This window comes from Fusarium redolens, assembly GCF_020744475.1.
Source record: "Fusarium redolens strain MPI-CAGE-AT-0023 chromosome Unknown BKA55scaffold_5, whole genome shotgun sequence".
Lineage (NCBI taxonomy): Eukaryota > Fungi > Ascomycota > Sordariomycetes > Hypocreales > Nectriaceae > Fusarium > Fusarium redolens.
Window position 1 is genome coordinate 403,520 of NW_025763668.1, and position 14,610 is coordinate 418,129.

General features: G+C 47.7%; 7 protein-coding genes across 7 annotated transcripts; 6 read left to right on the forward strand and 1 right to left on the reverse strand.

Annotated features, from left to right (window-relative positions):
- Positions 1-136: 136 nt before the first annotated feature.
- On the forward strand, positions 137-1,166 carry BKA55DRAFT_294513 (Alpha/Beta hydrolase protein). The gene is made up of 2 exons (XM_046185568.1): positions 137-1,092; positions 1,145-1,166. Exon 1 carries the CDS (start codon positions 212-214, stop codon positions 1,025-1,027), a length of 816 nt encoding a protein of 271 aa, XP_046051672.1. The 5' UTR covers positions 137-211; the 3' UTR covers positions 1,028-1,092; positions 1,145-1,166.
- Positions 1,141-1,730, forward strand: BKA55DRAFT_294518 (uncharacterized protein). Its single transcript, XM_046185569.1, has one exon. It carries the CDS (start codon positions 1,253-1,255, stop codon positions 1,583-1,585), a length of 333 nt encoding a protein of 110 aa, XP_046051673.1. The 5' UTR covers positions 1,141-1,252; the 3' UTR covers positions 1,586-1,730.
- BKA55DRAFT_687255 (uncharacterized protein) lies at positions 1,646-2,113 on the forward strand (the record flags this gene model as incomplete). The annotated part of the gene is made up of 2 exons (XM_046199035.1): positions 1,646-1,839; positions 1,894-2,113. The coding sequence occupies 2 exons, from the start codon at positions 1,646-1,648 to the stop codon at positions 2,111-2,113; spliced, it is 414 nt and encodes a 137-aa protein (XP_046051674.1).
- A 602-nt stretch (positions 2,114-2,715) lies between these two features.
- On the forward strand, positions 2,716-4,637 carry BKA55DRAFT_638648 (major facilitator superfamily domain-containing protein). The gene is made up of 5 exons (XM_046197081.1): positions 2,716-2,984; positions 3,036-3,178; positions 3,229-3,394; positions 3,445-3,617; positions 3,668-4,637. Exons 1-5 carry the CDS (start codon positions 2,757-2,759, stop codon positions 4,464-4,466), a joined length of 1,509 nt encoding a protein of 502 aa, XP_046051675.1. The 5' UTR covers positions 2,716-2,756; the 3' UTR covers positions 4,467-4,637.
- Positions 4,638-5,067: 430 nt separating this feature from the next.
- On the reverse strand, positions 5,068-7,284 carry BKA55DRAFT_638650 (Sodium/hydrogen exchanger family-domain-containing protein). Its single transcript, XM_046197082.1, has 6 exons — positions 7,076-7,284; positions 6,919-6,987; positions 6,758-6,864; positions 6,388-6,709; positions 6,090-6,339; positions 5,068-6,036 (listed from the first exon to the last, which is right to left on the reverse strand). The coding sequence occupies exons 1-6, from the start codon at positions 7,122-7,124 to the stop codon at positions 5,151-5,153; spliced, it is 1,683 nt and encodes a 560-aa protein (XP_046051676.1). The 5' UTR covers positions 7,125-7,284; the 3' UTR covers positions 5,068-5,150.
- A 3,617-nt stretch (positions 7,285-10,901) lies between these two features.
- BKA55DRAFT_491542 (uncharacterized protein) lies at positions 10,902-12,143 on the forward strand (the record flags this gene model as incomplete). Its single annotated transcript, XM_046186260.1, has 1 exon — positions 10,902-12,143. A coding segment is annotated over one exon (1,242 nt), but the record flags the coding sequence as incomplete, so codon positions are not given.
- A 929-nt stretch (positions 12,144-13,072) lies between these two features.
- On the forward strand, positions 13,073-14,044 carry BKA55DRAFT_687259 (uncharacterized protein; the record flags this gene model as incomplete). The annotated part of the gene is made up of 1 exon (XM_046199036.1): positions 13,073-14,044. The coding sequence occupies one exon, from the start codon at positions 13,073-13,075 to the stop codon at positions 14,042-14,044; it is 972 nt and encodes a 323-aa protein (XP_046051678.1).
- Positions 14,045-14,610: the final 566 nt, after the last annotated feature.

A 14,610-nucleotide genomic window follows, 5' to 3' on the forward strand; every position in this document is an offset into this window, starting at 1 on the left:
CCAGTCGCTGATTAATCGTATGATGACCGTCTGACTCACGCCGTTTCCTACATTTAGGCTAATTCCTTCAGCGTTTTCTCGGGCACCACGATGGTCCAAGTTCGGCTGGGAGCGCAGTAGATAAGAAGCCAAACATTCCATCTTATCCATAACAATACCAGTTCTATAAGAAACTGCGGAGATCAAAGACAGCTCTATATAACACTCAACCATGGATTTCAATCCCAAGATAGGCATTGTCCACAACGAAGGCTGTGGCCTTCACTACTGGTATCAAGGATCCGGCCCTCTTATCATATTCATTCCCGGTGGAAACGGCCATGGGAGACAGTTCAACAACATAATAGCCGCTCTGTCAGACCGCTTCACCTGCGCTACGTTTGATCGTCGTCAAATGTCAGCAAGCCAAGTCCCCGTTAACAAGCGCCTGAGTCCTCCCCAACAAGCTCGAGATATTCGAGCAGTCATCAAAGCTGTTGGCTTCGATAAAGCTATTCTTTTTGGCAGCAGTTCCGGTGGTACTTTTGCATTCCAATTCGCCCATGACTTTCCCGAAATGGTCGTTCATTTGATTGCTCATGAAGCCGGCCTTTCAATGCTTCTTCCGGATGCAACACAGATAACGGAATGGATGTACGGTCTTCTACACACTTTCGAAACACAAGGCCAAGATGCGGCTGCTGAACAGTTTGCGAAATGTCTCATTGGTTATGATGCTGAGGGTATTCCAAAGCCAGCAGCGCCTGAAGCAAGCAACCCGAAGAACTTTTGGGAATACGAATGGGCACCGTTGATTGGATACTGCCCCAATTTGTTTCGCATAAAGGAACATGGTGTTAGTGTAGGTGTTATGAGGGGTGTACGATGTAAAGATGCTTTCTACGCCCGGGCTATTGAGGAGCAGGCGAAGATTCTGGAATGTCCTAGGATGACGGTGCCAGGACATCACGAAGGGTTTCAGTGTGAGACAGAAGAGTTTGTCCCGTCACTTTTGGAGATGCTCGATATTTTGGAGAAGAGGAAATAGTCGCATGTTCCTCGAAGCCTTGAGATTCAATGGGTTGCTACTTTTATTCAGCTGGCCATGTACGGGTCTGATCGCCAGTGGCGTCCTCGTTGGATTCAATTTGCTAACGGTGGGCAGGAAGAAGCAACATCAACCGCACGAACCCCAATGTATGTCCGTAAGTCTCTAACGTAGTCGACAGGGACTACATGTTCAGCTTGCTGTCAAAGTCTTGTCCTGCCGATCATGGCTGAATTTTATGCTTCGATGTGGAGTGATAGTAATGAGGCCGCAGCCGCCGTGGGGAGACAGCTTCTTGGCACAAGAATGAGTAGCATGTATTTAGTTCAGTTCTTTTCGAGCGGAAATAATATCATTCCTGTAGTACATTCGTCTCGCTTTTATCGATATCTGATGATGCCGTCACAGCAGATGAACAACAACCCCGTTACTCTAAACCAGCCATGCAGGTTTTGTAAAGTCCTCGAGCTCAATGATTCATCCTTCAGTGGAGAGTCCAAGATCAGTGACAATGGAACTCCCTTTCTCGACTTTGGTGAAATCAAGCAGACCAAATAGGATAGAGAAGCACAAACTAGGGCTAGACATTAACGTGCAAGAATAGCTTTGAGCTTTGCAATGCAGAATGCTGATGCAGAGGCGCCAAAGACCGTTCCAAAGACCGAATTGAAGCTTGATTACGCTAGGAGTGATGCGCTGCCCGAATTACCCGGATTAGCTAGCACTGCAGCTACGGGCTGTGTGTTCTGCGAAGTTCTTCGGCATGATTTGATGGCTCCTTGGGAGTCGATTGAAGCGAAGGGGGAGGAGAAGTAACAGGTTGCTGAACTAGAAGAGAACGAGAGCAATGAAAACGACGCTGAAAGTGAAGGTGACGAAGTCGGAAATGAGAGTAGCAATAGCGATGGAGAAGAAAAGGAATCTGGGGGTGACGTCGATGAAGAGGAGGAGGACAATGAAGATACCAACAAAGCTAGATATGAGTACATCGACACTGACAGTGATGCGGAAAGCGAACCAGATACAGAGGCTGATGAAGAGCCTGACGATAAAAAATGTCATGGAGGTGGAGAAGGGCAAAAATGAGGAGAATCAGGAACAGCAACCAGCTACCAAGCGAGCTCCCAGGATCGCAAACCTCATCATTACCGAGGTTACATACAAGCTTCGAGAACACGGTCCCGGCGATGAGCGGCCGCAGAGAACGTGGCTAGATGCTTTGTACGTTTGCTTCTTACTGCATTCGTCGACGAACGTCAAGGAACCCCAAACAGGCAACAGAAGTCATGCCCAAAAGTACGGGCAGAAAGCCGATCTCAATCCTAGCCCACGTCATCCACGGCAGTTGCATCTGCCCCCCAGACCCAAAGAGACAATCCATAATTGGCTCGCCAAATGTCTCCCAAGACCGTAGTGCTTTTCCGCCACGGCATCATATCAGTTTTTAGTATTACGTCCGGGGGATCTACTACTCTATCTGCTTTTCCGTACAAGTCCCTACCACTTTATTTCACAAACCACCAATCACAATTGTCGTATTAAGCGTTGCTATCGTCATTTGCCAACCTTGTTTTTAACCTTCGCTGATCCCCCGCATCTTTCTTCCCCGTGGGGGAGTCTTGGCGTGGAGACCGTTTGGCATAAAAGCTGACTTCTGCTCCTTTCTTCAATAGAATCATCGTTTAATACTCATTCTCGTTATTAAAAAATAAAGAAAACTGATCAGAAAATGGCGTCATCAATTCCCCAAGGTCCAGCGGGTCATGACCATAAACCCGACGATACAGCGCGCAACGAGCATATTGAACGGGCTCTTGACAACGTTGAGTCGAGACCAAACGATGACGCCATATTTTCCAAGTTTCCCAAGATGGATAAGGTAGATGAATTTGGAGCCCATGCCAAAACGGACCCCAGAGAAATTGCGCTTGTTAAGAAATTGGATAAGTACATTCTTGTAAGTACTTCAATTCGCAACGGTGTTTCTTGTTTCTGATGATGAGTGCAGCCTATGTTATGGTTTATGTACCTGTTCAATTATCTCGATCGCAACGCCCTCGTCAATGCGAGACTTAATAGTCTTGAAGAAGATCTTGGATTGGTGGGAACGCAATATAATACTTGCGTCTCAATTTTGTTTGTCGGATACATGTAAGTTCAATTACCGTCACCTTCAAAGGACCAACAGCTAATGCATCCAGTGCTGGCCAAGTCCCTAGTAACATGCTCATCAACAGAGTCAAACCATCCTGGTACATGGCTGGCTTCTGTCTCGCGTGGTCCATCGTCAGTTTGGTGACCTTCTTGGCGAATAGTTACGGCAGTATGGTTGCACTTCGCTTCATCCTCGGAGTGACTGAAGCGCCGGTCAGTAGAGCATTACATGCAGATTTAGGATGTTATCTGACCCTTGATAGTTTTATCCTGGAGCTTTGTTCATTCTCAGTATGTTTTACACGCGCAAAGAACTCGCTGTCAGACTGGCCATCTTTTATACGGGCAACATGATAGCCAGTTCCTTTGCGGGACTTATCGCCGCTGGAGTCTTTGCTGGTCTTGATCAGAAACATGGTCTGGCTGGTTGGCAATGGTACGTAGCACGTTCGAGGCCCTTTCACTCCGCTCACCATGGCACAATAGGCTCTTCATTATTCAAGGAGCCTTGTCAATCCTTACCGCCATCCTAGCATTCATCTTCCTTCCGGACCATCCCCTCACCACCCGCTGGCTCTCAGAAGAACAGCGACAACTCGCATACAATCGCATCTACACCGACACTACAGATGTCCGCGAAAAGACGAGTGTATGGATCGGTCTCAAAGAATCTGCATCAGATTGGCGAACATGGGCACTGTGTCTTATGTACAACCTTCACCTCTCATCAGTCGGCTTCCAAAACTTCCTCCCAACCGTCATGAGGACTCTCACCGATAGCAACACCATCGCTCTAGTCTTGACATGCCCGCCATATCTCCTTGCCGCTGCGATCGGAATCGGCATGGCTTGGACGTCAGGGCGCTGGAATGAGCGGACGCTGCATATCACGATTTGCAAATGCATCGTCATGGTCGGTTTTATTATTGCTGTTTCAACCCTGAACATAGCTGCCCGAATGTTCAGCATCTACCTCTTTGTCGGTTTCAGCTTTGGTATTAATAATATCATCCTCGCATGGATCAGCGCGACGGTCGGACAGACGAGCGAGAAGAAAGCAGTTTCTCTTGCAATTTGCAATACTTTTGGTAATTTGGCTCATGTTTATACAGCTTATTTATGGCCTTCGTCGGATGAGCCACGGTATACGACTGCTTGGGTTTCGAGTATTGCGTTCTCGCTTGGTGTTGTTGTTATTGCGTGGGGCTTGAGGTTCCATTTGAAGCATTTGAACAACAAAACGAGGAGGGATCATCCGGAGGTTACGAACTTTTATGTTTATTGAAGAGCTCAGAAGCTGGCATTATTTCTTTTTGTGCAGGTTATGCAACTGAGCGGATGAAAGCCGATGGTTATGCATGGTCCATAAATAACGTCGGGATATGTCCGACAATGGTCTTTTCAAACCGAGGACATGAAGCCGTATAGACACTCTGCTTAATATATATAGCTAAACATTATGTTATTCCTTACGAAGCTATTTATCGGACTTTCTTCTTCTGATGACCAAATGCATCAATTTACGCCATGGCACAAACGAGGTGTCAGCCCCATGTCACAGGACAAATGAGCCAGGTTCGGGTTCCGATGCTTTGCCAACTTCCTACCAATCACCTTCTGCTCTCAGAAACAATGTTACCATGAAGAATGCCAGCCTGTTAGTAAAGGATTCAACCTTAGGAAAAGAGAATTGATAGGCAAGCCTGAAGGGTAGCGACTCCGTGAGCCGACATCTGAACTTCAAGTCGGATACCCTGTATCCATACCGTAAAGGATGAGGGCTTATCTTATCTCAGCCTCTTAGTGACGTCAGACTTGGCACGACTCGCACCACGAAACAATTATGGGGAGACGTGACTCGAAGGAACAAGCAGATCACAATACATCTCGATGAAGACAAGTAAAACACCAACTCCATGCTTAATTCTAAATACAACGCTATATACAAATCTATCATGCTACGCTAAATCTAAACCATGTATTGAATCGTCCTCCTCTGCCGTCTCTTCTCCTGCTCCTCCCTCTCCCTCTCATCATCCTCCGACGAATGATCCCCCGAAAACGTCGCAAACTCATTCCTCGCCAGAATAGCAGGTGGGATCTCACCAGGCAGTATTCCGTTCTCGTCAACAGGCCTGCTGAAGCGATTGAACGCGATAAAGTTGTCTTCGTCAGCGGCGATCGCGTTGACGGGTGTCGCTGAGGTGAATGACTTGCGGCGGATGGAAATGGCGTCGTCTTGGATGGGTTCGACGCCTCTCTTGCGGTAGACAAAGTCGAGAAGAGGAATTGAAAGACCGTGGACGACGATGGAGAAGAAGACGAGGAAATAGATGACTGGACCGAGAGCGGCGAGAAGATCACGCTCTTCCTGGTCTGCGTCTTCAGGATGAGGAAACAAGTGCTTCATGTGCTCAAGGTAAAAGACAGCGCCTACACCAATAGGTCCGAAATAACCCATGAACAGCGCCTCCTTATAATCCTTGACAACAGCAGGCATCGCCTTGTACAGCAGTAAAATGGCTGGGATGCGTCGGAACGCAAGGACCATGAAGCCAAGAGCGATGAGTCGGGGGAGCGTAACGCCGGTGCCGTCCGGGTCGTGGAATGATTGCCAGGGAAGAACAATTCCGATGAACATGAAACCGCCAAAGTTGAGGAGCACGTCGATGCAGTGGTTTACTTCGTCGTGGCGGCGGTGCGTCTCGGCGAGGAATTCGCCGTCCCAGTTTAGCATATTGCCCGCGACGGTGCAGGCGACGAGATCGTTTGTGCCGATGGCGCCGGTTGTGCCGATGATGAAGAGGCCGAGAGCTGCGGGGAAGAGGAGGTATGATTCTTCATCGACCCATCCTCTGTGCATTGTTAGCATGTCTTATCAATTATTGATGGAGTGATTAAGACTTACCGACGCATCGCGTACTTGATGGCCTTGCATGAAGTGAAACCGACGACAGCGCCGTAGGCGATACCCATGGCGACGTAGTAGAGCCAAGTCTCGACGACCCAGTTCTTCATGGCTTCACCGATACCACCTCCGAGACGGCCAACCTCTTCACTAGCGCGTACAGCAAGATGCGCGGCCTCAGCACCACTCTGCTCAGGATGTTCATATGCATGTCGCATTAGATACACCGCAAGCATAAGAAACGGGAAGCCTATGTGTGTCAGTAACCCAATCAATCATCTCGACAAAATATACATACCAAATCCATCGTTGGCACCAGCTTCAGACGAAATAATTTCTCGAAGATGACGAGAAACATACTTGTCAGCAAAAGGTCCCTTCGCAACAGCTTGCGAAAGGACGGGATCGGTGCAGGTAACGCATGAAGCGAGGGCTAGTGCAGCCAAAAGACTAAGCTTGGGAATGGTAGCGAGAATGCAGCCAGTGGTTAAAAGCCACATGAGGGTCATGATTGGCAGCAGACACATGAGCAACTCTTTCCAGCGAGTTACGTTGTACTTTGCTGGCAGCGAGTAACCAGCTATGACGAGCTGTACACCGATGACAACTCGCATCAGGCCCTGTAGAGGTCAGTCACAGGCCATTACAGCAGTGTTGGGGCCACTTACCAGAGCGATGTCCTCAGTCTGACCAGGTTCTGCGGAACCCCATCTCTCACTATCAAGAAACTTGGCTGATACGGGTCCAAGAATGATACCGAACACCATAGCAGGTACTTCACATCAACACCATCAGTAACCATCAACACAGAATGATCAGTATAACTTACAAGCTTCTCCAAGGTACCATGACTGCTTGATCTTGACGGATATGATACCGTACAATGCCATGAAGCCACCTGTGAAAAACCTCTGTCAGAACGCCAAGGCTCGCCAAGATCTGGGCAAATCACCACCAAGAAATGCCCAGGAAGGAATCGTACTGACCCAAGACTCCCAACACGATGTTGAGCTCACTGAGGTTGAGGACTGGCATTTTGGCGTCAAGGATGTATGCAGAATCACGTAACTAAATGTTTGGGACTCAGAAGTATATAGTCTTGAGGTTTGCCGGTTTGTTACTTCTTCTCGAGGTCTCGGGGAGAAGAAGGGTGATGGTGCTGCAGGCTTGATGACAGAGAGGATTTGGGGAGGATGTGTACCAGACACTATCCAAAGAAAAGTCAACAAGCCCTTCGAGTATGAAACTCTGCAACAGCGAGTATGTTCTTCACCAACAGAACATAAGCTCAGTAAACAAGCAAACAAAAAGGAAAAGGTTGCGCAGAGTCAGGTCAAGATCAAAAGGAAGAATTCTACAATAGTGGCGTTTGGGACACAGTATGCAGGGCGCAGAAAGCTTTTTGTACAAAGAGAAACGCGGGGGAGAGAAAAGCGAGATATCAAGTTTAAAGCTGGGGAGGAAAATGCCTCAGAATTTCTAAACAAAAGCCAAGATTGTTGACGACAGGACAGACAAGGGGAGATGATGAGAGACAGTACTAAAACATGAGATCTGCGTGGGTGATTCAAGTAGGTCAAAGCTACAACGGCGGAAGCTAAAAACAGGATATCGGGGAGGTTGTAAGCCAAGACTGAGAGCAGGTGCTCCACTACCGCCGCGGAACATGATCGTGGAAGGAAGACAGGCGACCTCGGAGAAAGAACACACGCCACCTGCCATCATGTCAGGCGCTTTTCCCGCTCCGAGAGTGGAAGCTGCGGGATTTCTGATCCCGATGACGATGTTCAGCTGAATGGGTATCTTGTCGTGTTTGCGCTAATCTTGAGGCTGAGATGCTTACGACGATAAATGATCTGTTCTAACGCGTAACGTTTTTAATCAGCCTCAGCATTCTCACAATCAAGATTAAAAAAAGAAACAGCTACCTCTCAGATAAATAAGATCGGCAGGGCAAAGGAAAAGAAAAGAGAACGGGGGATGGGGGAGACACAGGCCGCTTCACTGTCGTAAGCCCCAAACGGTGGCCAAGTTCACCAAGACCTTGGCTGTAAGAATGATTCGGTCAAAGCGAATTTTCACCGTGTTATTGAATGGCCAAGTCACCTGGCCAAGATATTACAAAGGGGGCGGCTTTCTTGGCTTGAGGTTGGCGGAGTATTGAGATTGGCGCTTGGCGCTTGGCGGCTACTTGGCGGTTAAGGTTATTTGTTAAGCATGCTCGCGTTATGCTTAAATAAAGTGGGTGCTACTGGCCAAGCGTGGGGCTGGTGGTGCCGCCAAGCAGAGCCGCCAAGAATATGAGGGCGACAGGTGATGAAAAGTCGGGAGACGGGGAGACCGGTGAGCTTGGCTGGTGGTTTTGGTATCGTGTTTTGTCGGATGCTGGGGAAGGGAAGGTGAGCGGTAGGCTTTGTTGCATGAGTTGTTGGACTAAGTTATGGTGATACCGATCAAGTTGAAGGTTACGAGGATTGTTAACTGTGATACAGATTGCCGATCGTGTTGCAAACTGATTTGGTATGCTATTGATAGAATTCCAGATACACCCTAGATACTCACAAGATAACAGAAATCCTTTGCTGATGGAATCAGGTAATCTGTCTTTGTCTTCCTGATGATCAGTGACTCGGAATGTTCAAGACAAAGGCTCAGGGTAAATGACATCAAAAGCTCCATCAAAGAATGGTTAAATCCACCTTTGCCATTCCAAAACTCGCTGATCAAGAATGTCATGTTGACATAATTTGAGAAGGCAAGACAGGTTGGTCGAAATCTCCGTCAAGGCAATAAACTCAGGCCCGTAGACAATCGCCAATCCCGATCGTGAAATTATAGATGTGATCTTTAAAACATAAATGCACTTATTACCAGACGTGGCGGACTAAAAAGCGGGATGTCGCTGATCGGCACTTCCGCTCCGCTCAGCGTGAGTTGAATCATCGCGTAAACATATCCGCGGAGTCAAGGCGACAAGGTTCGCGGGAAGGAAAGATAAGCAACTGATAAGAGGAATCCGAGATGACGGTTCCGCTCTTATCCCTCTGGATCATCTTTATCGATAATTTTGCCAAGAAATGAGTGTTTTATCTAATCGATAATTTTCAGAGACAGCCTTATCTGGTGAGAGCTGCTTGGTAAACTTACTCTATTTTCAAGGATGGAGCTATCGTTTCTTGACCTTGCAGATTGAAGTTCACTATGCTGTCCATTCGTCGCGCGCCTCAAAGGCACAAAATGGTACACTAAGTAAATATTGATATTTTCTTTTAATTTAAGAGCATACCATAAATTCGCAATTTGGATACTAGGATGATAAGCACCTGCAAGACGTCAAAAGCATGAAGACAATGCGGAACCTTTCAGCGGACAACAAAAACTAAGCCCTCCACGACCTGACAATGTAATTTTCATTAGCAACAGATAATTAAAGAGAAGAACCTGTGCTTCTCTCTCAAGTCAACGCAGAACAAAAGTACGCTCAGCCTCGCCATAATCACGCGTAGTAGTAGCTCTTTAAAAAGATGTAGGAGAGAAATTCTCAAAGTTGCACGTGACTATAATATACTTTTACTGAGAAACTTGACGAAAGCGAGATTCCGAACCTCCCATGTAACTTTCTTTCCACTGAATTCCGTCGCGAAAACAGGGCTGCTTCGTCGTTGAATAAACAACTGCGCTTTATTGGCTGTGGTTTTTTTATGCAAGTTAATACTGGACTGGGCGAATGAAACCCCGAGGGGTGGTTTGAGGACTCGTGTTTTTGAGCTGTCCTTCCTTTCGATTTGATCGCATCGTGCGTGTAAACCTTGACCAATGAATTCTTCACGCGAGGAGAGAGCTAACAAATGAGCGGCATCCGTTTTTTTCGTCATGGCAGTGTCTTGCCCCTCTATTTCACGATGTCAAATAAAGTTATCAGATCTCTTCATCTATCTCATTGGAGGATCTAGGTCAAACCTCAACGATGCATCGCCACATCCGTTCTTGTATACGTGTCAAGATGATTTGTCTGGTTGAGCTCAAGGAAGATTATCGAGGCAGATCTCCAATTACTACCGAGTTTGTGGGCCACTGGCTGGACACATAGAACGTCTGCGATTATCATGGACACAAAGGGGGGAAGACTGAAATGATAGAACGCGGTAGCAAAAGTACACGCTGGAAAGAGCATCAAAAAAATCTTTAATCTTCTGTAATAGCAATTTTGCCATCAAAGTGACATACCAAGGTCCTTGCATTTTGTACTCTGTTACAGAATCTCAACTCACCAAGGTCCTGTAGCGCTAGCGCAAGCGAGAATGAGATCTCAAGTGAGAATCATAATTATATGTGTACCAAAACACTCTTATCTGCAATTCAGTACTTTTTGCATCACTACCAGGTTGGCCAAGTCTCTCCCGAGCAACTATACGTAAAGTCTTGCCTATTACAACAAATGCAAAGACTACCATCGTCGCCGGGTGTCGCTCAAAGCAAGATAATACATCCCGAAGCCCTTATCATCTTCCTACAGCCTTACCCAGCTTGTTTGTACCAACTTTGTTCCTCTTGTATTAACGGACACGCAACCAAGCCTCGAATTTGCCACTACACTGATCTCTTTGCAAAGAATACGTATCTGATAGCACTGCAATAAATATAACTATTTAAAGCCCTGCCTTGTCCCCTTTACCAAAGGGAAGAGCACACATTCCTATCTTCGTAAAGTACTCTCTCTGTCTCATCTTCCCATCCCCAAAGATATTCCCATTCCTATCCCCAAACACAACCCTACCCAAACATCTCAAGTAAGCTTGACACTACTGGAAGATGTATTCCCAACTCCTCTCCCAGGCACCTCTCGTCCTCGGGTTCCTAGGTGTCATCGTTGCTGCAGTCCCTGACTGCAAAAACACCAACATCTATTTGCTTGAGGAGAAGGACCGTTTTCCAGCTCTCCATCAAGCCGACTGGATCTGCCCAACTGGAATCCCCAAGCCTCGCTACCATAACGGTAAATGGCCTACGCCCGAGCAGGAAGCTCACGCCAAAGCCCTCATCGGCCCTGTCTCCAAGACAGATGCTTGCGGCTGGAAGGCTGACGGCCACATCTGCAAAGCCACTCAGAACACTGGTATCACCCTCGACCTCGTCGCTGCGAGACCTCTCACCATCAAGGTCAAGATCAACAACTATGACGCCTACCCGATCACCTTTTGGAAGAAATACTCTCCTCTCAGTGAATCTGCTTTCGAGCAGGGTTACTTCAAGATCTCCCAAGGTGAACAGTTCGTCGTCACTCACGCACCCCAACCAGAGGGGTATCGACCGGATGATCCAACTGAGCTTGCTGTGATCAATCCTTGCGAGGCGTTGGAGCAAGACATCTTCCTGACAGATCCGAACCATGCTTGGCATCACATGGTGAAGAACGGTGGTGACATTAAGATCAGTATGTCTGGAAGGTGGAATGGCTTTTGGGCAACAAGCGCCCCTGAGGTTATGAAGAGTGATCTAGGTTATTCCTGCAAAGGTATCTGGAACAGTCTGGGTATGACTTGGTCTGCACGGAATACCTTGACACTGCGCTTTCCCCAGGACCACTACGTCTCCTCTGAGCCGACAGATAACTGGGAATACGATACGGTAAAGGCATCGGCTGAAGCTCCTAAGCCACATGTCTCTGAAAACCCAGAGGATGAGGCTGAGCCTGAAAAGAGTTCAGCTAGTGGGCAGCTAGCTACTGAGTCGCCGGAATCTGTCATTCCAGAAAACGAAGCCGAGCCTGAAACGAGCTCAGCTAATGAACCTTCATCTAGCGAGTCGCCAACCACTGAGCCACCAACAACTGAACCATCAGCATCTGTCAGTCCAGAGTGGCCAGCTACTGAGGAAGCGAGTACGGCAGAGGCCTCGACTACGCCTGCATCATCTGCCACTCCAGAGGAGGAAGCTGAGGAGGAAACAGAGGCGACAGCTGCCACGCCAACCTGGGCAACAATGGCCTCTACAACTGCTCAGCCAGTATTTTCCCGTTCAGCGGAAGGGGCTAGAGGCAGATCGGGTTGTAGAGGTCGACCTGGTTGCACAGGTAGACCGGGGTATTCAGGCACACCAGGCTATGTAGGCCCCCTGAAACATCTGATGCCGAGGGACACTACCGACTGAGGAGAATCCTGCTGGCCCTGATTGCTCAAGGAAGCTGTAGAGGGACGGGGGATGGTAAGGTTAGAAGAAGAAAGTTTAAATGACTAGACTATGATATCCTGAGATCAGTAAAAGTCAGGAATGCGAAATACGGAAGTTTAATTACGACTACAGGAGACAGAAAATAAGACTTTCTGTTTAATTTTATGATATTTTATGCTTTCAAAATACTGGACGACAGTATGAAATTAACCTTTACAATGAATAGCTCTCAAGCGAAATTGTTGGTGTCGCAATGCCAGAGCGATGGGTAGACAAAGGTTTAAATCAGAGCTCAACCAGAGCCTTTATTGAAACTACGCAACCAAAAGCTTGTTTTTTCTCTCCAGTCTCCTTGTTGCGCGAATTGCAAAGTCAAGACTGCGAGAAATGAAAGCTAAATCCATTTAAGATGCAAACAGTCGTTTACACTATGGATTTTGCACATCTATAGACTGCAGATGAAAAAACGTTGCCAGATAACTCCACGCGTGATTAAGCGCAGTGAGATTTTCCTAGACCTGTAACTAAATTTTATTTATTCGCGCAACGAATATTCGAAAGTAACTACCATCTACAGAAACCCAAGATGGCTCTCAGATGAATATGGCAAGCGACCCTTACCTCCTGGAAATTCCTATAAATATCACGTCTCCTCCCAGGTTTGAGAAGAAAAGAACTTGATCCTTTATCCAACACACAACACTCTCAGACTCACAAAGCCTTACCAAGCCTTCACCTTCACCTTCACCTACCCTTATACAAACACAATCAACAACTCAAGTCCAACTTGACACCCCAAATCATCATTAAAGATGCAGTTCTTCTCCAAGACTATGTTGGCCCTTAGCCTCCTCGGCTCTCTTGCCTCCTCTTCTCCTATAGCTACACCTTCTCTCGTCACCCGTGCCATCTCTGAAACATCTCTCATCCCTCATGCTACCCATGGCGTTGGCCATAACGATACCCACCCTGCCGCTCATCGTGTCGGCTACCACTGTACACACCATACTACCCATAAAGGTGGTCATCGTTGTACCCATCATGCTACCCATAAGTGCGGTCCTCATTGTCCCCATCATGCCAAGCACGACTACGTCGGACACTCCGACAACGAGAAAGCCCTCACCTTGCAGCACGGGATGGCCATGGAATTAGTCCCCGTCAGCAATGTCTGCACCGGTCACGAGTACTGCGAAAAGAACATCCAGGACAAGAAGTTCCTCAGCGGCGATCTCAACAAGGCCCTCAAGAACGTCACCGTGTCCATGGAGCAAGTCGAGGCCTCTCCTCTCATCATCAGGGTCACGGTCACCAACAACAGTACCGGTCCCATCACCTTCTGGAAGGACTTGTCGCCTCTGAGCAGCTATGCTCTTGACCTCGGCTACTTCCACGTGCAGAGCGGTATTGATGGTGTCAAGTTCGGCGAGCGCACTCGTGCCGAGGCCCACGGCTACAGACCGGACTCATACAGCGACCTCATCGAGGTCGGCGCTGGCGCGTGGGCGCGCACAAACATCACGCTTCCCCGGGACACGGACACCCCTGAGGCCGAGACCTGGCTCAAGATGCTCGAGATGGGCGGCAACGCCACGGTCAGGATGTCCGGAAACTGGTACGGCATCTGGGCGGCTAGCAAGGAAAAGGTCATGGCGACCGATATGGAGTACAGCCAGTATGGCTTTAATTTCTGGAATGACCTGTACATTCCATGGGAGGCGACATTCTCTGAGGAGTCTGCCAAGTACTCGCCTGTCTGGGGCATGGGTCTTTATCTGGAGTAGACCTTAATTGCAACAGGGGAGAGGAATGGTTTGATCCGCTAAACACGGTAATCAACCTGGTACCTCTCCCAAGACACATTACGAATGTGAAGAGGAACTACTCGCGGTCAAAAATGTGTGTACTTTACCTCTCTTTTGCCTGGCACCAGATGAATTAAAGGCGATACATATTCCGCCATCATCGTGGAAGCCGGCCCTGTGTTTTCTGAAATCAATAAAAGAGAAAGCATGAGATTGGAACAAGGATATAACTGTTGGAATGTGTTCAGATAACAATACCAATTTCTCCACCAAAGTTTTTGATGCCAAATAAATAAAAGTGATGTTAGTGGTGATTACATTGAGCTTAGTCATGAATGGAGTCTCGGACAAACAACCATAGAGACCGCAGTAACGTAGCTCGATCCACTTCCCAGGTGTGACGAACAGCTATTGGCACCGCAGTAAGTTTGAAATGAAGGCTGGCTATGATGCGACCTTTCTAGATTTAACTTCATTAACCGAGTAGATGTTATCGATAGGCTTTTTTGGCAAAAGAAAGTTGAGGTTGAAAATTGTGGTCCGTT

Coding starts and splice junctions, on each gene's coding strand:
- BKA55DRAFT_638648 (XM_046197081.1), top strand. CDS start 2,757: ATGGCGTCATCAATTCCCCAAGGTCCAGCGGGTCATGACCATAAACCC. Junction 3,395..3,444: donor TCGGAGTGACTGAAGCGCCG/GTCAGTAGAGCA, acceptor GACCCTTGATAG/TTTTATCCTGGAGCTTTGTT. Junction 3,618..3,667: donor GGTCTGGCTGGTTGGCAATG/GTACGTAGCACG, acceptor ATGGCACAATAG/GCTCTTCATTATTCAAGGAG.
- BKA55DRAFT_638650 (XM_046197082.1), bottom strand. CDS start 7,124: ATGCCAGTCCTCAACCTCAGTGAGCTCAACATCGTGTTGGGAGTCTTG. Junction 6,340..6,387: donor TGGTGCCAACGATGGATTTG/GTATGTATATTT, acceptor TGACACACATAG/GCTTCCCGTTTCTTATGCTT. Junction 6,037..6,089: donor ATCAAGTACGCGATGCGTCG/GTAAGTCTTAAT, acceptor AACAATGCACAG/AGGATGGGTCGATGAAGAAT.
- BKA55DRAFT_294518 (XM_046185569.1), top strand. CDS start 1,253: ATGGCTGAATTTTATGCTTCGATGTGGAGTGATAGTAATGAGGCCGCA.
- BKA55DRAFT_294513 (XM_046185568.1), top strand. CDS start 212: ATGGATTTCAATCCCAAGATAGGCATTGTCCACAACGAAGGCTGTGGC.